Here is a 20,344-nt window from a genome sequence, read left to right on the forward strand (position 1 = left end):
TACCCATTCCTTTCCTTTGGTGTCCTCTAGTCCTTCTTTATGGGAACTCATGAAGAACTTTTCTGAATGCACCCTCTCCACCCAACCCCTGCTTTTAGAGACCTCTATCCTGTCCCCGCTCCATCTCCTCTTTTCTAAGCTGAACAGTCCCAGTCTCTGTAGCCTCTCTTCATCTGGGACCTGTTCCCAACCCCTGATCATGTTAGTTGCCCTCCCCTCTCCCAACCTTTCTCTTCCCCTCTCTCACCTCCTTTTCCCAGTCTCCCCCAGTTTTGTTCAATAAAGACAGAGTCAATGTTGGAAGAATCGTTATCTTTATTTTGTACATCAGGAAGGGGGGCTAGGGAAGGGTAAGTGGAAGGAGGTGAAGGAGGAATGGGGTACGAGCCCCCGATGGGGAGGACTGGGCTGGCTCTGCGGGCTTCTGGGGGTGGAAGCTCTCCTGCAGCCCCCCAATTGCCCCCTCTCCCCAGATGGCAGCCTGCGGCAAGTGCAGCCGGTCTGATGGCCGAGTGGTGTGATGTGCCCAGTGTGTGCACTCCGGGCACTCCAAGCCAGGACTGGTTTTCAAGCGGGGCACCCCTGAGAACTGTCTGTCCGGGGTGGGGGTCGGGTCCCTTTAAGTGCAGCCCTGGGCTAGCCTGAGACAGCATCTCCACGCTCTAAGTCCTCCTCTGATGCCCTGCCGGCACTGCTTCCGGCCATCCTTAAGCCCAGTTCAGGGTCCACTCTGTGTGGACATGCTAGTTCGAATTAGCAAAACGCTAATTCGAACTAGTTTTTTAGTCTAGATCCGTTAGTTCGAATTAGCTTAGTAGAGTAAGACGTACCCTCACTTAGTGTGGAGCAAGGATTACACAGATACAACAACAACAACAACAACAACAAGGTGCCATAAAGCATGTTGGATTCCACGTGAAAAATATAAAGGGGTTTTTAAAATGTCGATTTTTCAGGAGTCATCCAGACAACACGTTCAATCACAGTATCATTTCACTTCTTTCTCCAAACAAACAGAACCAATTTTACTGTCATTTAGATTAAACGTCAAAGTCAGAACAGACTGACTCCACTATAGCACCAGCTACACTCCCGCTTCCCCAGACATGAACTGTTCTTAAAACATTAAATCAGCTTACCTTTACAACGTGGAACCTCCTTATCCCAATCAACTCCATTTCCCCTAAGCACACACTGAGCAGAAGCTGGTCCAATCATTCTGTACCTAAAGAAAAAAGACTCAAGTTTGTTACTCAAGTGAGCAAAGAACTAGTTATCAGCCCAGAAAGATGGAACATGGTTTCTTTCAAGCAGCAGGTGGAGACAAACCACTGGAAAAGGGATCCACTTAAAACTATCGGACCCAGGAACGCTAAGGCCGGGTCTACACTACACACATGGGTCAGTGTAACTTTGTCGCTCAGGGGTGTGAAAAATCCATCCTCCTAGGTGACAGTTATACTGGCCTAACCCCCCATGGAAACCATGCTATGGCAACAAGAGAACTTCTCTCATCAGCACCTCTCGTAGAGATGGACAGCTAGGCTGATGGACAGGCTTTCCATTTCCTATAGGGGCATCTTCGTCTATATCCGTACGGTGGCACAGCTGCATTTGAGGACCGAGCCCTAAGTCGTTAAAGGCGACAAAGGGCTCTAAATACAGTGACCATCTTTTCTGAACCAAAAATGGGGACACATCAGCCCTGCCCCCGATCCTATTAGCCATACCCCGGACTCCTTATGGCCTTTCCACCTGCCACAGGAAATCCCATCCGCGGGAGTAGTACTTCCAGGATCAAGACAGACACGTGACCGGAAGTAAAGGATGTCGTGTGACCCTTCTGAGAACTCCTCCCACAGTCCTCTACCAACAGGGATGGGATTGTCCTCGTAGGAGCCCCTCATGAAACTAATACTCAAATTGCATTAATCCAGGCCCCAAACCTTGGAGCCCAGGACATTCCAGTGCTACGGATCCAACCTCGATTCAAGATGAGATCCAGGATCCTATTCCTTTCCTGTGTAGATTCAGCCCCATTGGACACGTGGCCTGGGAGTCACCCAGAACTATCCCATGATTTTCTTAGCCCTCTTAACAGACGATGCTTGCCAGTTCCAATTAACTGGGGTTCGAAGGGGACTGGAGCAGCTCCCCACCTGCTGCGGGCAGGGGACTGCTCCCACCCCGCAGAGCCCTGCTGCAGACGGGGTTTGCTCTCATACAGAGCAGCCCCTTTCTGTGAGGGATTTGGGGATCCCATAGGCAGGGACTGCACCAGTGTCTGGAGCAGCCTCTCTTCATGGGCAGTGCAGCCTGCAGTGGCCAGGGGCTGCCCCAGAGGGACCTGGGAGCCAGCAGCAGGCCCAGCGTGACCCAACATTAGCCAGTGAACTGATTATTGGGAATTTACCTCCCTAGTGAGATGCCTGCAACTGCGTTTTTTGAAGTTACTGGAAAACCATCCCTAACAATTGCCAAAGGAGCCCACTTCCCAACCTGCGTACAAAGGGCCTGATGAAATTTATACTTCAAGCTCAGACTGGGCCCAAAACAATCTGTTGACATCACCCAGGAAGATCCAGTTCACATTTAGTCACCCTTCAAAAACTGCCTGATAGAAGCGATCTGTGAGGAAAATTGGAGAGACTCTGAATTGACTTCTCCTGACAGCCTTGGCCTGGACATTCCCCTCACACCTCACCCCATACACCCTTGGGATTACAATCTCTGAGGCTTGGACAAGATCCTTAAATATGGGATACAGAAAAACCAAACTCTGCACAACACCTGCACCCACGTCATTTGTGAGCCCAAGCAATGCAATCCATACAAGTAGCAGGGAGGGCTTAGGGCTGTTTAAACTGAGTACACTTCTGCCACAGGAACAAAGGGTAAAAACTGGCCAGGAACGACTTCAGGCTGGAAACTCCATTTCTATCTATCCAAAGGGTGAGGTTTAGGAACAGTCACCAATGATATCTGTGGAGGCAACCAGCTTCATCTGTGAGAGTGCTTAGCTTGTGGGTTCTCCCTCAGGCTCGATGATTATGTGCAGTTGGCAAAAATTCTCTCCCAGATCAAATTGGCAATGACATTGGGATTTCCTGCCCCCCGTCCTCTGCCCTTTCCTCTGTAGCATGAGAATGTAGATCACTTGCCACGATTACTCTCAATTCATTGTTTCCCCATCTTGATACTAAGGCTCAGGGCTCCCCATGGCAAGTAGATTACACCCCGAAAGAGCCGGCACGGAATGATCTGCATGTGCGGAGAGCACAGAACCGCGTGGCTGGAGAGCCCTGCTAATACTGACTTCTATAGGGGAGGGACAAAGATTTGTTTTCATGGAGCAGGAAGAGATCTGCTTCTACCGGGTGCTACCTCTTACAGGCAACATTCAGCCACTAGCTCCCAGACAGAAAGCCCTGCAACAAGGGAGAGATGGCACGAGTCAGTGAGCACCGCGTAACCCCTGAGGTGGGACACTCGCTCTCTCATGACCTCACACCTGCTGGATGGTCTCCTGAGGCATCTAGGTTAGGATTTTTAAAAGAGCCTGAGCAAGCTAAGCTTCCCATCTCCCACTGAATGACAGCTGTAGCTGGATATCTCTCTCCTTTTGACTCCTTTGGCAAAAAAAAATCACAGCTGTAATTCTTCACCAGGGCTCAGCCCATAGCTACAGATTCATGGCACAGCACCCACTGATGCTCTTGCAATTAAAGTAGGCTTTCTAGCTTTGTTTTACCAGACATCAGCAGTTTCACACCACTCTAGGCTCTGTTAATCAGCCAAAATCACCAATTTGGCACTCACCCATCATCACATGAGAAGCTGACTGTTGCACCAAAGCGGAGATCGAATAATTCAACTCTGCCGTTTTCTACTTCTAATTGTCTACATGGTTTTCCTGGAAGAGAACAAGAGTAGTACTAGCGTTAACCCATTATCTTAAGAGGAAAAAAAAGGGGGGGGGGAGAGATATGCTGATTTGCAACTCTTAATGTAGTGAATACCATGGCAAATCAAAGTCAATGGTCTCAGCACCAAAAGCTAAAGACATGAATGAAAAAGTCACAACTGGATGTTTACAGATAAAGAGAAGATTTAAGGTTAATTAAGAACAATAAGAAATAAGGGTGTGAACAACTAGTTGATTAGCCGATGAGCAACCTCTTATCGGATAGCGGACATATTAGTCAACTAGTGGCTCATCCCACTTGCTGCCTCTATCAGAACAAGGCGGGCGGGTGGGGTTGACAGGGGACTGTTGCTCCACCTCAAAGGCGGAGGCATCCTTATCAACTAATCAAATAGCCAATTAATCTAAATTTAACATCCCTAATCAGACATCTTGGAAGAATACAATACATCCGTATTCACACTCCAAAGAGTGCTATAATGATCGTTTTACAAAGCATGCCTTGTGAGATATCATCTAAAAGTTGATAATTTACTGGTGAATATCTTCCTGCTAAAATGTGTGGCAACGCCCTATGCAAACGTAGAACAGTAATTATATAACATTGCAAACCACAGCAGAAATTGGCAAACCAGTCTCCCTTCAAGGAATCTCTGCTCTGCTTTATTTGCCATTAAGCAGTAACAGTCAACAATCCAAAAACAAAAAGCTGAAAAAAAGCCAGAGGAAAAATCTTTCCCCATTCACTGTCTCCAGAATGTCAGCTGGGAATTAGAGATGTGAAATCCTGCTAAAACATTAAGTTTAAGTGGCTAAATGGAGTGGGCAGACTGGAGTCACCACTCCATCACAGTCAGACTGCGCTGGACCGGGCCTGCTGCTGGAGCAATCCCTGAGTGGCCCTATCCGTGGAGTGCTGGGCCTAGGCCCCCTGCCATCCACAGAGGACCCCACGAGGCTGGAGCAGATCCCGGCCTCCAGAGGCTGGGTGGAGAAAGAGTGCGGCGGGTTCCCTGTGCCACCGATGCCCGATGGGTGTGTCGAGCGCAGGGGTTTCCCTCAGTAATGAAAATATAGTTTTCCTGGGTGGAGGTGTTTGAATAAGGAGATAAAAAACAGATGCTACTAACCTTTGCATTCAGGGGCCCGCCCACTCCACTCTCCATTGACTTGATCATTCGTTGTACAATGAATGGAGGCCTCTCCAATGAGAGAGAAACCCTCGTCACAGAAGTAAGTTACTGCTGAGCCAAATATAAACTCTTCTTCACCCAGACGATTGTGGGATCCATGGGTGATATTAAGAGGTGGAAGACAAGATATTGCTGAAGAAAAGAATGTCAACATGAAATTAAAGTTGAACTGAAGAAACTTTTCCCTAAAAGTTATTTCAGATCCTCCCAAAAGCTATTTAGCCACCCAAAAGTATATTTAATATTGTGCTTTAACAACATTTTATTCTTAACATTTTATTCTTTTAGTCTTGACACAATCCAATATGTTCACTGCTCAGGGAGGATGCTTCATACAACACCAGCTCTGGACGATGACCGTAACAGAGTAGGGCCCTTCCGAGAGTTAGCCTCAGGGAGCAAAAACCTCTCGCCTGTCATCTCAAGAGGTCCTACTGTTCTACCAGCAGAATACTAAGCTACGGTGGGTTTTTAGTCAGCACCACAGTCTAGCCTTAAATTAAAAGATGTGACATTATGAGAACCAAGATTATTAGAGAAACTAAAAAGTGTTAGTGCTGCATGTGCATCTCTAAGCTTTAGGTCAGCCATCTATAAATTCCTTCCACCCTCAGTTCCTCACCCTCACCGGGGAAGGAAGAAAGGATGTTGAATGGATACGAGTAGCATATCTTGAAGAATACCAGTTATACAAACACATAGCTGACTTTTCTTCTACTGAAACTACTAAGTTTGCCTGACCTTCACAAGTGGGAAGCTGAGTCCAGGGGTTTCCATTTAGCACACATTGGATGAAATTCCGCCCACGTAATTTGAACCTATTAAAAAAAAAAAGAGAGAGAGAAAGTTTCATACCTAGTTTTCTAATTTCTCATGGGACAGTTCAGAACTTTCTGCTAGTAAGCCATCATCTAAAGTCATTCCTGTTGTTAGTACCAACATGATTCCCAGAACCAAGGAATACTCAGAAGTTTACACCAATTTAGAAGAAGTAAAAACTTGAACCTAAGATTGCAGAGACCATGCAAGCAGGTGAAATCCTTCACCTTATAACCTTTGCTGGCTAGATGCTTGGAACTCTCTGGGCAATATCTTTGTTAAACCTTAGCAAATGAAAACAAATACGTTTCCCTTCTGCACATTTTTTCTCTGCTTATTTCTTACCTCTTAGTAGTTGGAAAAAGAACCTGTAAACCTCATTTGTTGAGGAATAAGGGTTCTTGTGCAAAAGGGTTTTTTTGTGCAAAATTGACGCATCTACACTGCTTTTTTTGCGCCAAAATGTCTTCCGCAAAAAGCAACGGAGCAGAATATGCTAATGAAGTATGAGAAGTTGCTAATGAGCGCTTCATATGCATTGCCTCTTCTGCAAAAAAGAGGCAGTGTAGACGTAGTCTTGGAGAGACTTCTAGTTCATTCTTGCACAAGGGCACACATGAAAATCATTTACAGCCAGGAGGCTACTGGTTTTCTCCCAACTTAAAACTTAATCTTATAACAAGTGCTGTCTTGCTACCGCCACTCTTTCAGAACTTGAAAATATTAAATGGCTTAACCTCATCAGCCCACTTAAACCCAAAGCTGTCACTGACAGGTGCAATTCCGAGGGTTGCCACTCCTGTACTCTTCTTCAAAAGAAAACGTCAAGTATCAGAATTGCTTGGGCATTCTTGCAGGTGCAACCCAGACATAGTATTGCCTACAGGAAAAACCACTGGGACACAGGAAACTTGGATTGCATTTTCATTTCTGTGTCTGGTCTGTGGGTGACCTTTGGAAATCACTTCCCTTCTGTGCTTTTATTTTCCCATCTGCAAAATGGGCTTAATAATACTGTCCTACTTTGCAGAGTGCTTTAATATCTGATAACAATTACTTCTCGTTACATCATCTGGAAAGTAGGCCAATTACTAAAATACTCTAACCCCAAATTCTGTGACATACAATCATAGGACTAGAAAGGACCCGAAGAGGTTTTCCAATCCAGTCCCTGCACTCAGACAGTACTAAATATTATGTAAACCAGACTATACATGGATTGTCTAATTTGGTCTTTAAAATCTCCTTCGACAGAGATTCCAGAACTTCCCAAAGCAATTTATTCCATAACCAACCCTCTTATTCATTATGATCCCAATACAGGGAAATGAACCCTTGCAGACTACACATATCACCTATATGTGGGATGGAGTGAAAAACAAAAATAGATCTAGCTATATATTTAGAAATGTGCTTGTCTGTCTGTCTGTCTACTTGTGAGTCCATTTGTTCAAGAATTCATCCTAGCTAGGACTACCAAATTTGGTAGGCAGCTTCCTCTTACCCTAACTTAAAGTAAGGTCAGGGCTTGGCTGTGCCAAGGAAATGGGAAGTACCCAGGAATGGAACTGTTTTCCATATCATGAAGAGGGAGCAGGCAGAGAGAAGAGTGACTCAAAAGGAAGGGACGAGAAGATGGATGCGATACGGAGAGTGGCCACAGGGGGCAGTGAGCACAGGGGAGAGTTATATGCCGAGTGGTCACTGGGGAGCACCCACATGCCCAAGAGTGGGAATAGCAGAATGGGTAAGTAGCCCCGCTATCTCAAACCCTTCTCTCTCCCATCCCAGCCTTTGGCAGCAGTGCAGGGTGGTCTGGGAGGAGACAGGTGGACAGGGAACCTGGCAGGAAACTGGCAGCCCCTGGTGGCAGGAAGAGGGAAAGAAAATCCTCACTAGCCAGGGGCAGCAGAGAAAGTCCTGCCAGATGGGACCCCCACCCCACCCACCCTGAGCTCCTACTCATGCCCCAAACCTCACTCTTCCACCACCACCCCCAACTCACCAACCTGCTTCCCTGCCCACTGCACATCCCCAGGGCCCTGCCTTGACTCCTGAATCACCGACACAACCAGTCCCCCACTCTGAAGGACCCAAGGAACACCAAGTCAGTCTTTTAATATTAATTAAAAAGACCACATCCATGCTCCTGCGACATGCTTCCCTGGTCAGTTACTCTGATGTCCAGGAACTATCTGCTCAATCCAATTAAATTAGAACCCAGTCACCTCTTATGGTTGTTTTTTCCAACAGCATCTGGAACAAATTATACCACATCTCATGGTATCAAGCGGCACCTGCTTCCTCCCATCTTCATCTGTCAGCTGAAGGACCGAGGGATCATGATCCAAACCTGGTCAACTCCAGTTTGAAGCTGACACTTTTTCAATAGGTACCTCAAGCCAGGACAGCAGTCCTGTAGCAGCCCTCAGAATGTGTTATTACATTGGATCAGAACTTATACTATTAATGTTATAGTGTTCAGCTGTAGTACAACACCCAAGTAAGCTCTGTGAATTAATCAGCACTGGTTGCCCAACACTTACCCATCGTTACAAGTTATGTTTACTTTTGTACCAAACAGGTAATCTGTTCCATCAACAACTCTGCCGTTCTTTGGTCCTTCTGGAGCAGGACAAGATTTCCCTAACAAAGAACAGGGTCAGGGTAAGAGTGTTAGATTGATGCAATGATCCCGAACACACTCAGAGGACACTATGGCAGGGAGGGGCCAACTAGGGCTTACGAACTGCATGTGGCTCTTTCATAGTTCAAGTGCCACTCCCGTTCCAGACTGGTAGGGAATGGAAGAGCGTGGGGATCGCAGCACTGGATCAGAGAGCTGAGGTCGGCATTTTAGAAGGAAGTCTCAGGGTTTCAGTCAAAGCAGTGCTGAAGAATTGAGCCATCACAAGTGCCTCCTACTCCAGCTGTCAAACTTCTCATGACTGTTGTAAGCAGCTTCAGTGAACGGCATGTTTGGTAAAGTTGCCACTCTTGGCCTATGGCAATGGGAGACTAGCAATCCAGCTACTTCCCTCTCCTCGCTGGTTATTATTCCTACTTAACTGCTTAACACAAAACACTCTTAATTGCTCACACGGGGCCTGTCGCACAATGAAAAGAGAAAAGTGACACAAAGACACCCACTTGTACAGAATTCAGGAGATTCCGACCATGTTACATTCTCAAGACAAGTGGCACTGGGCATCAGTTCGGTCGGCTCATAACCTGGGCGACAGAAATAAGTCACAGTGGTCCCTGGGGGATAGTAGCTCTTCTTTCCATCTTCCTTACTTAAGGCAGCAGATCTAAACCTTGGTGGGACACCACAGCTACCTAGCAATAAAAAAAAAAGAGAGAATCTGAAGGATTTAGCTATATAGAGATGCATAAAAATGGTACTTTTAACATCGTATTTATAGGTAAATAAAAAACTGTAAGTGGGCAGAGCTCTCACATCTAACACAAGAGTTCCAAACTGGGAACAGATACCCTGCCTCAGAAATCTATGATTTAGAGACATCAGCAGCCATTACAATACAGCCACAGAACAGCACAGGACCTTGACAGAAGGATACTTTACAAAATATGTCAGCAAAGGGAGAATTTTTAAAAATTACTTTTAAGGCAGAGGCAAGCTACCAGGACAAAGTCGATGCTGTGCCAAGCAGCGGGCAATACATACTAATGAGTAGAATAAGAAAAGGAAGGAGCTAAGAGAGAGGAGACATTAATAGATTAAAGCATGTAGAAAGGGAAAGATTCTCCTATGCTCCTCAACTGCATCTCTCACCAAACATTCTGCTTACAACCACTGCATGGGAGTCTTCTTCAGCTCTAACCCCATGATCCCCTCCAGTCTGGGCCCCCCCTCTCCACTTCACTGGAATCTCCACAATTCCCAGGGCCTCTCCCCAACCCTACCCTTCTTGACTTCTTAGTACCATCAAGAATTTCTACTTCTTGTAATCCCGTCATCTTCTGGCTTTTGTAACTCCAAGCACAAAGTTTTCCTCCTGGCAATTCCATATCTTATTTTCAGGCCCAGTTTCGTGGATCCTCTGGTGCCACCTGCCGCACTCTCTGGGATACCAACAGCAAGCGTCAGCCTGGATTTTCTCCTTGCACCACCCTCTTTTCCTTGCCATTTTCCTCTCCTCTGGTATTCCCTCACCTTGTACTGTGAAAACGGTTCTTTGAGGTGTGTGTCCTTGTGGATGCTCCATTGTAGGTGTAGATGCACCTCTGTGCCTCTAATTGGAGATTTGTGGTAGCAATATCCATTGAGGTAGCGCATGTGCTCTCCCTTCCTTGAGGCTATCTAGCACTGTGTGGGTGGAAGCCCCTCGCTTCCTTCTCTGCTGCACAGCCCTACACTGAACTCCAAAGCAGAGGGGAGAAGGACCGGTTCAGGAGCACCCATAGGGACACGTATCTCGAGCATGCATCATTACTGCACAAGGTGAGTTTTTTCCTCCTTTTTTGAGTAGTGTCCCTACGGGTGCTGCACTGTAGGGGACTCCCAAATAGAGTTGGGAACAGCCTTGACACCTCTCCCTCCTCAATATCCTCACTCATCTGTTGATCTTCATGTTAACCTGGATATAGAGATCCTCAGGGGACAAAATGTCTTTTTATTGCACAAGGGGTCGATCACTCCCAATTGGAGCCTCTAGGTAATATTCTAATAGAACTAGCAATAGACAGGTAAATCGTTTCTGAGACATTTGCCTTTTGGTGCAGTAAAGCTATCTGAGCATCTGCAGGCCATAAGCATGTGCAGTCAAAACACAAATGTAAAACTACTTCCCATGCCTGCTAGTCTAAACCGTGCCTTCTTGACTCAAGCACAAGTCCTCGCACTGACAGATGCTCCCAGATCGCTTTGCAACAGAATTATTGAATGAACAGGTTAATTGCATATTGTCATTTGTCACTGATCTAGGGAGGAACTGACCTATTCAGTGGGGAAAATCTTATATTTCCACCAGTGAAAGGTGTTCTGAGTACGTTTGCTCCAGAGAAGATAAAATACTTACGACCACAAAAGACTCCATTGAGTCTCCACTGTGAGTTTGGAAGGCAAACGGCAGTGTCCGGCTTCCCAGGGATTTTAACTGAGCCATTGATGCACTTGTATTGCACTACTGATTCCACAGGAAATCCCCCTGTGCGAGCATCAAGAGGGATGGCATATTCCCGTGTTGGTAGGGCCCCACAATCACCTATCAGAAAAACGTAAGAACATATTAATGTTAACAGGAGATATTTCTTTTAAATAACGTCAGACTGCTACCTTTGTTGAAAACCCTGATATGCCATAGATGTTACAGGGATCTGCCATGGGCCAGGTGAGCCCTATTGTGAGCGATACCTCCGGTTTTCCAATAGTTTATGAGAACTGACATGCTTCCCACAGCAGGGGGGTTAAACTCCAGGTTAATCATCACTGCTGTGCTAGATGGTCAAGTTATCTAAGCAGCAATTAGCCTAGCCAGAGCAATCATGCTGCAAAAGAATGGTGGATGCCTCTGATAGAGGCAGCAGCACAGAGAATGAGGGGGACAGGGAGACTGCTTTCAAGCAGGCATGCCAGCTCCGCAGACCTGTCTACCACCTCTTGCAGAGACAGTGGTGGGGAGGGGAAGAGCTGGTGCTCAGGGGAGCCAACTTGAAAGTTGGTTCCATCCAGCACTGGTTCTGCGGTACCACTTGTTTCCCGCTCCGCCCCACAGCCTCTATCAAAGGCAGCACTGCCAGGAGTAGGAGGCAGGAGAGACAGTGGTGAAGGCCCAGGCAATGGCCCCTGTCCAAGGGGGATCCGAGCTTCATGTGGACAGGGGCTGCTGCTGTGGAGCAGCTTCTGTCCAGGGGAAGCCTGGCACTAGTATAGGGGCTGCTGTCATCCCACTCTCCTGCCTATCAGACATAGCAGTGTGGGACAGCAGGCAGGATCCAGTTTGTGGTTTTTAAACCCGCTCTCCTCGCGGACCAGCTCCCGCCTGCCACCCCGCACTGCTGCCTCTGATAGAAAGGCAGCACTGTGAGGTGGCAGCAGGCTTCCTGGGAGTGGTACAGGGAGTGCACTGGCTGTCGGCTCAGCCCCAGGGACTAACAAATAGTTGTGCAATCATTAAATTTCATGCAGTTATACGACTATTCAATTACACAATATCCAATATCCCTACTTTTAGTTGGGGAGTTTTAGGGATGCCTGCGATTGTTTTCAGCATAGACCAGTGGTCCCCAACACGGTGCATTTGTCTGCACCTGCCAAGTACTCAGGGCTGGCCTGGCCCCGGGCACATGGCGCATGCGCAGTGCCGAAGCCGGCCCCGGGCGCATGGCGCACTGTGAGTGCCGGCCCCGGGGACGCCACGGATTGACCGCCCGCGCTCTGGGCACGCGGTGCATGGGGGGAGCGCAGGCCCCGGGCGCGCGATGCTTGGTGGGGTGAGCACCAGCGCCAGCCCCGGATGCACGGTGCTTGCAGGGTGCGCCGGGCGTGCAGCACCTGGAGAGCGCCGTTCCCCGGGCGCGCAGTGCTTGGGGGTGGGGGGGAGAGAGAGACCGAGCGCCAGCGCCAGCGTCGGCCCCGGGCGCGTGGTGCTTGAGGGGAGAGCGCCGGCCCCGGGAATGCGTCTATGGGGGGGCCCCGCCCCCGGGAATGTGGCTATGGGGGGGCCCCACCCCCAGGCGCCCGGCCGGCGAACGGCCACACCCCCTGGTGCCCGGCAACCCCAAATGGTTGGGGACCACTGGCATAGACTGTATATAAAAACAAATTTTGCAAAAGAGAAGATCATGAGTTCACTCATGTCACTGTTCTGAAAAGCATGCGAACAGCCAGGCCCCTCACAGCAGGACATCAGATGCCTCAAGGTGACTAGAATGACTTTTTCAGAGTTAGTATCTGACAAACCAGGCTAAAAGCAAAGAGGCCCGATCCCAGAATTGCTCCTCCTCTCTCCTACAAATATTTCAAAACTCTGCCTCCTAACATACAAGTGAAAGTACCACTGAAGAATGCAGTTATGAAAGGAGACTTAAGGAGCTTGGCTTGTTTACCTTAACCAAAAGAAGGCTGAAGGGGGACATGATTGCACTCTTTAAATATATTAGAGGGATAAATACCAGGGAGGGAGAGGAATTATTTAAGCTTAATACCAATGTGGACACAAGAACAAATGGATATAAGTTGGCTAGTAGGAAGTTTAGACTTGAGATTAGACGAAGGTTTCTAACCATTAGAGGAGTGAAGTTCTGGAACGGCCTTCCAAGGGAAGTAGTGGGGGCAAAAGATCTATCTGGTTTCAAGATTAAACTAGATGGGTTTATGAAGGGGATGGCTTGATGAGATAACATGATCTTGGTAACTAATTGATCATTCATTATCAGTGGGAAATAGGTCAATGGAGGAATGATAGGAGTTACTATAGAGAACTTTCTGGGTGTCTGGCTGGTGAGTCTTGCCCACATGCTGAGGGTTTAGGTGATCGCCATATTTGGGGTTGGGAAGGAATTTTCCTCCAGGGTAGATTGGCAGAGACCCTGGAGGTTTTTTGCCTTCCTCTGTAGCATGGGGTACAGATCACAGCTGGAGGATTCTCTGTATCTTGTGGTCTTCAAAGTATTTGAAGGCTTCAATATCTGAGATATAGGTGAGAGGATTATTCTAGGAGGGGTGGGTGAGATTCTGTGGCCTGCGTTGTGCAGGGGGTCAGACTAGATGATCATAATGGTCCCTTCTGACCTTAAAGTCTATGAGTCTATGAGCTTACACAAACAATAATATCAATAATTGTACTCATAAGGACATAAGAATGGGTCAAACTGGGTCAAACCAACGGTCCATCTAGCCCAATATCCTGTCTGCCGACAAATGCCACAGACTAGTGGTCCCCAACGCGGTGCCTGCCGGGCCATTTCTGTGCGCCCGTCAAGTGATTGGGGCCAACCCCGCCCCTGGGTGCATAGCATATGGGCAGCACTGACCCATGGCACACAGCAGAGGAGCGGCGCCAGCCCTGGGTACGAAGTGCGTGGGCAGCCCCGCCCTCGGGCAGCTGATGTGTGGGCACCCTCCTGGGCAACCAGTGGCCCCAAAAGGTTGGGGACCTCTGCCACAGACGGAGGGAACACAGCAGGTAACCCTCACACGATCCGTCCCCTTTCAACCATTTCCAGACAGACAGAGACCAGGGACACCATTCCTACCCATCCGAGCTAACAGCCATTGATGGCCCTAACCTCCATGAATCTCTCTAGCTCCTTTTTGAACCCTGTTAAAGTCCTAGCCTACTCATGTTATTTTCCTTAATATTTCTTGGGACTACAGAGTGCAAGACGTGTCCTGGCATACTATGAATTCCTAAATCTATTCCTATGCACAACAGTCAGGACGACAGCAGTTTTAGAGCTGGCTAATCTTTGGCTCAATCAGCATGTCTGGAGTGCAAGTCACAAGAGGAAATCCCCTGGCAAAGAGCCATCTCATGAGCATCAAATGTGAACAAACTCTGGTCTCCAATATTCTCTAAAAACAGCCTCTGATCCCACCTGCCCCCTTAACTATTGCCCCATGGACCATCCTCCCTTTGCTTCTAACGTCATGGAACCGGATGCTGTTCATTCCACCCTCTCTTCTCATTCAGCCACCATCTCTGTGCTGATTTCTTTCAACACATCCAGGTGCTGGAGCAGGGATCATTCGTGGAGAGCCAGCTGTTTATCCTTTTCTATTTGGCAGCTGAGATACACAAGGACCTAATGCAGAGCAGCACAGCTAGAGCACAGCCCAGCCTCAGATGAGCTAGGGATATAAAATCCCATTTAACCAGTTGAACAAGACAGGCAACTGGGGGGAAAGGGGAGTTTCGGCCTGGCTGGGCTGGGGCATCCCTGCCAGAGATGGGCCAGAGCGGCTCCCCCAGGGCAGTCAGAGGCTGCTCCAGCCCAACCAGAGCAGTCCCTGCCTGCGGGACCCCCCAGTCCCTGCTCCAGCGTGGCTGTGGGCAGGTCAGACGGGCTGCTCTGGATGATGAGGGCAGCTCCTGTCCGGGCGGGGCCCCACCTGTTAACCGAGTGCCGCCTGCGGGTTAACCAGTTAACCTGTCTCGCCCCTAGGATGAAGGGGGCCTCGATCCCGCAGCTACCCAGGGCAGCACCTTTGCAGCCGCGCCCCCACCAGGAGCGAACCGCTCGAAGGGGCGGCCCCTTCCCCGGCCGGAGCAGCAGCTCGGCGCAGCCCCAGGGCTGGTCTCCCCCAGAGCAGCGCTAGCGGCCAAGCGAACCTGCCTGCTCCGCAGCCCTGCGGGTCCCAGCTACCCGCACCGAGCCCTGCTGGCATCGCGCCCTGACTCACCGCGGGCCCCGGGCAGGGGCAGCAGCAGCAGCAGCGCCAGGAGCCCGCGGGCGCCGGGCGGGCAGCGCGGATCCGAGCCCATGACCGCTCGCTCCGCTTCTGTGCGCACCGCGGCCGGGGGGTCCCGCAACTCGCGTGACGGCGAGGAAAGGGGGCGGGGCTGGAGCCGGGAAGGGCTCGAATGACGGGGGGGGGGGCTAGAAGAGGAGGCGGGGTCTGAGTCCCGGGGCGGGGCTTTTGTTCCTGCTGGGCATCCACATACTGTCTGGGGGGTGGATCCGGAGTTATTGGTTGTCTCAGGGGATCAGCAGTGAGCCCGTGTCCAGGGATGCGTGGGAACCTGCCCAAGCCCACACGTGGAGGGGAACCAGCTCACTCCCCCCCTTCCCCGCATGTGTGTTGCTGTGGGACATTACACAGAGAGGCGGGGCAGCTGCGAAGGGAACAGTCGGTGGCTTTGATCCTTTCTTGCTTTTGGTTATTCAGGTGTAAGACTGTAAGTCTACGTCTACCCTCGCGGCTTCTTGCGCAAGAATGCAAGAAAACGTCCACACTGCCATGTGCGAGCTGTGCTTTTGCGCAAGACCGCCCATGGAAGGTTGCATCTAGACTGGCATGATTTGCAGAAATACTTTTAACGGAAATTTTTTTCCGTTAAAAGTATTTCCGCAAAAGCGTGTCTAGATTGGCAAGTGCCTTTGCTTAAAATATTTGCTTTTACACAAAAGCATCCGTGGCCAGTCTAGACGCAATTTTGTGCAAGAAAGCCCCGATTGCCATTTTAGCCATCGGGGCTTTTTTGCGCAAAACAGTACTTCCCTGTCTACACTGGCCCTCTTGCTCAAGAGGGCTTTTTCCCGAGCGGGAGCATGAAAGCATTTATGAAAGAAGCACTGATTTTGTACATTACAAAGACAGTGCTCTTGTGCAAATTCAAGCAGCCAGTGTAGACAGCTGGAAAGTTTTTGCACAAAAGTGGCTGCTTTTGCGCAAAATCTTGCCAGTCTAGATGCACCCGAAGTGTGGACGCTTTCTTGCGGAAGAAAGCTCTGATGGGCATTTTAGCCATAGGGCTTTCTTGCACAAGAAATCCCTGCTGAATGTCCACGCTGCCCCCTTCCGCAAGAGCTCTTGCGCAAGAGGGCTTACTCCTGTCAAAAAAGAGTGTCGCTCTTGTGCAAGGTGCCCCCTCTTACCACTCTGTAAATTTACTTGAGCAAGAGCGGGCGGGCAGTGTGGACGCTCTGCAGATTCTTGCGCAAGAATGGCTGTACTTGCACAAGAAGCTGCGAGTGTAGACATAGTCTAACAGTTCCAGTCCTCCCTGGATTTCCCTTTCAGTCTGTATCTCTGAGTACACCAGCCTTCCCTTCCTCTGCTACTGGGAGTCTCCTTCTTGGACCTTACCAGAACTGTTTCTTTCAAGAGATGCAAAAAACATTGTTTGCGCTACCTTATTCACTTGTACCTAATTCACTTCTATTCTTTTTTTTCTTTTTTTTTTTTTTCCTTTTGAGAACATGCTGGATGGCACTGTTACTGCAGTAAGTCAAGAGAATCAGAAGGGGGCAGTTTAGATAGGGAACCTGGACATCTGAATTCTAATGCATCTCCTATATTTTCTGTGACAAAGGTGGGGCTCAAGTAGAAGAGGAAATTATCCCATAACACCTGGTCCATTCCACACTGTTGTGTTTTGTTTCTGATCCAACATGGTTCAACACATATCCATCCTGACATAAGTATTAAATAGAGACTGCAGGATTTGGCCAAGGTTTATTAGTTTCCCTTTTCTGAAAATGATTCTCTGTAAAAATCGATTCACATGTTGAGTCATTAAGATTGAAGGAAATGTTGTATTGCACCAAAATATGTGCATGACAAAGAGGTAACTCACAAAACTGTTTTCTGTGCAGCTGCTCTGTGAACTTCACCCACATCTCTGGGGAAGTAGCCTTCATCAGCCTGAAATTCTGCCTCACATGTTGGTCAGTACCACCATTCTTTTGTACCAGCCAGAGCTGCTTTGTCAAACTCAGAAAAGGGTGTTCAGTGAAGTGAAGCTGCTCCTGAAAAGCTTTATGCACAGTTAGTGTCCCACAGTTATCCTTCTCTTCCCAACTTGCCTCACAGTGCAGAGGCTGGCCTCCAAGCCATCCAGATTTATGATTCCAAATACATGTTGTGCCATGAGCAGGGGCAATCCAGACAAGAGAGGGCAATATCACCCCTGTCCTGCAAATTTGGATGCTCTACAATGTCTGATCGCTGTAGCCCCCACCTGAGCTATCTATAAGTATGTATATATATGTTATTCCTCCTGGGGCTCTAAATCGAGATAGCATGTCTACATTAGGGAAGCCTGTTGGACTAATTTTGAGGCTTTCCTGCAGCATAGATGTGCTAGTTTTAAATAAATTATTTAAGAATAACTATTCTAGAATAACTAATTCTGAAATAAATGTGCAGTGTAGATGTAGCCAGAGACTTGGGGTATTTACCCCTCACTTCTATAGTTCATTTCTGCCTTGAAAATACAAGCCTTTGCCATGAGAGCAATTTCTAGTACAAGCTCTTTCCATCTGAGAGCCAGGCAGCATGAAGTCTCCTGGGCTGTGTCTAGACTGGCATGATTTTCCAGAAATGCTTTTAATGGAAGAGTTTTCTGTTAAAAGCATTTTCGGAAAAGAGCATCTAGATTGGCACGGGCGCTTTTCTGCAAAAGCACTTTTTGCAGAAAAGCGTGCCAATCTAGACACTCTTTTCCACAAATAAGCCCCGATCACCATTTTTGCGATCGGGGCTTTTTTGCGGAAAACAAATCTGAGCTGTCTACACTGGCCCTTTTGCACAAAAGTTTTGCGCAAAAGGACTTTTGCCTGAATGGGACCAGAATAGTATTTCCGCAAGAAGCACTAATTTCTTACAATAAGAAGTCAGTGCTTTTGCAGAAATTTAAGCGGCCAGTGTAGACAGCTGGCAAGTTTTTCCAGAAAAGCGGCTGATTTTCCGGAAAAACTGCCCAATCTAGACACAGCCTTTGGTAACAGCACTTAAGTTTGTTCTGATGAAAGTCTGACAACGATTTATCCTGCTCGGAAACTTCTTTGTCCAGCCCAGATGTTCCCCCAGAGATAAGCAGACTTTATTAAAAACAAAAAACAAAGAAAACATAGTCCACGCAGATATTAAGAGGGAAAAAATGAAAGCTAGAATGACACAAACAGAACTCTTTTTTGAAATGCCTACTAGCTTTCCATTTTACCAAGCCTAGGAGCATGATCAACAGCAATTAGCATGACAACCTGATGAACAAAAACTTTGGAGACCCTGAATTCATAAAGAGCTCAGCTTTCTTGCTTAGGGTCAGGAGATGATCTCATCTTCAGGGAGTGAAACAATGAGGTTTCATTTATTCCATATTTTTCATTGGCGTTATCACTGGATTTACACCCAGGGAAATGCAATCAGAATTGGTCTCTTGACATATAATGGGTAAGGCTGGACATATTAGGCCAGATTCCAGGCTACCTTGTGCCATTCCTGCAGCATATAAAGATTACAGTGAGAGGTGTGTGGTCTTCAGAGGTATTGTAGGGAAAGCATATGCTGGCATATGCAGCCCCAAAGCCACCTCCTTATGCAGCCTCTGCTGGTGGAGGGTGCTGATAAAGGCATGAAAAGATGTGGCCAGAACACTTCGGCTGTGTCTACATTGGCATGATTTTGCGCAAAAGCAGCTGCTTTTGTGCCAAAACATGCTGCCTGTCTACACTGGCAGGGAGTTTTTGCGCAAGAACACTGACGTTCTAATGTGTGAAATCAGTGCTTCTTGTGCAAAAACTGTGATGCTCCCGCTCAGGAATAAGCCCTCTTGCACAACTGTTCTTGCACAAGAGGCCAGTGTAGACAGTCAACATGAATTTCTTGTGCAAGAAAGCCCAATGGCTAAAATGGCCATCGGAGCTTTCTTATACAAGAGAGCATCTACACTGGCATGGATGCTTTTGTGCAAAAGCATATCTCTTGCGCAAAAGCACATGCCAGTGTAGATGCTCTCTTGCACAAATACTTTAATGCAAAAACTCTTGAGTTAAAAGTATTTGCACAAAATCTTGCCTATGTAGCCGTAGCCTTCATGTTTGGGGATTCTTAACTCCAGGAAAACCTATTGGCAGCTTCAGTGAGAAAGCCAATGAAAGAGTTATGCAAGGGCAGTACCTATTCCAGTAACAGGTGGGTTCTGTTTGAGCACATAGTGGTCTACCTACCTACACAGAAGGCCTCACAGGCCCTCAGAGCCCAGGATTTAGGAGATATAAAGGGGGCTTAACATCCATTTTTCCTGGAAGGTGTCGTGTGCCATGCCTCTTATGAGCTGTAGCACAGAATCTTGCTCTTATCTTTTAGTTGCAGCATTTCCTATTAGTATGAGCGTGACCATTTAGTGGTTATGACCAAACATTTCTGTTTCATCTCTGAATACTCACTTTCTACATCAGTGTCTCTCAGTCTTTCCAGATACAACAATCCCTTGTCAGGAGTGATTTTTGTCTTGTGTACTCCAAGTTTCACCTCATTTAAAAATTACTTGCTTAAAAAACCTAGACATAAAATACAAGAGCGTCCTAACACACTAGTCTTGAAAAATTGTTTACTTCCTAACTGTCATATAATGGTAAAATCAATTAGAGAATAAAAATACTGTATTTGCATTTCAGTATATCATATATAAAGTAGTATAAACAAGCCATTTTCTGTATGAAATTTTAGTTTCTGCTGACTTCACTAGTGCTTTTTATGTCATGTGTTATTAAACTAGACAAATATCTACATGAGTTTATGTCCCTCCCTGAGAAGATTTCTGCATTCCTCAACTGAGAACCACAGCACTACATCATCCTAGAGAAAATGTATGCTGAGATGCTAAAATAGCTTTTAGCTTTCCACAAAGATATGTACCCTGTTCACTCTCTGCCCTCTCACATTCCTGTCACAGTTACATGAAGGAAGCAAGACACTCTGTGTGGGTGGAGAGAG

The 20,344-nt window shown here is 47.7% G+C and overlaps 1 protein-coding gene across 1 annotated transcript in view; it reads right to left on the reverse strand.

The window, feature by feature from the left end:
- The window catches only part of CR1 (complement C3b/C4b receptor 1 (Knops blood group)), a 297,719-nt gene that overhangs the window by 186,582 nt on the left and 90,793 nt on the right, over positions 1-20,344 (reverse strand). The window contains exons 30-37 of the mRNA XM_075909850.1: positions 15,305-15,599; positions 10,980-11,165; positions 9,088-9,276; positions 8,484-8,583; positions 5,860-5,936; positions 5,056-5,250; positions 3,820-3,913; positions 1,140-1,225 (exon numbers count right to left, since the gene is read on the reverse strand). Coding sequence (XP_075765965.1) covers positions 1,140-1,225; positions 3,820-3,913; positions 5,056-5,250; positions 5,860-5,936; positions 8,484-8,583; positions 9,088-9,276; positions 10,980-11,165; positions 15,305-15,599 — 1,222 coding nt within the window. The remainder of the gene's footprint in view (positions 1-1,139; positions 1,226-3,819; positions 3,914-5,055; positions 5,251-5,859; positions 5,937-8,483; positions 8,584-9,087; positions 9,277-10,979; positions 11,166-15,304; positions 15,600-20,344) is intronic.

This window comes from Pelodiscus sinensis, chromosome 27, assembly GCF_049634645.1.
Source record: "Pelodiscus sinensis isolate JC-2024 chromosome 27, ASM4963464v1, whole genome shotgun sequence".
Taxonomy (NCBI): Eukaryota; Metazoa; Chordata; order Testudines; family Trionychidae; genus Pelodiscus; species Pelodiscus sinensis.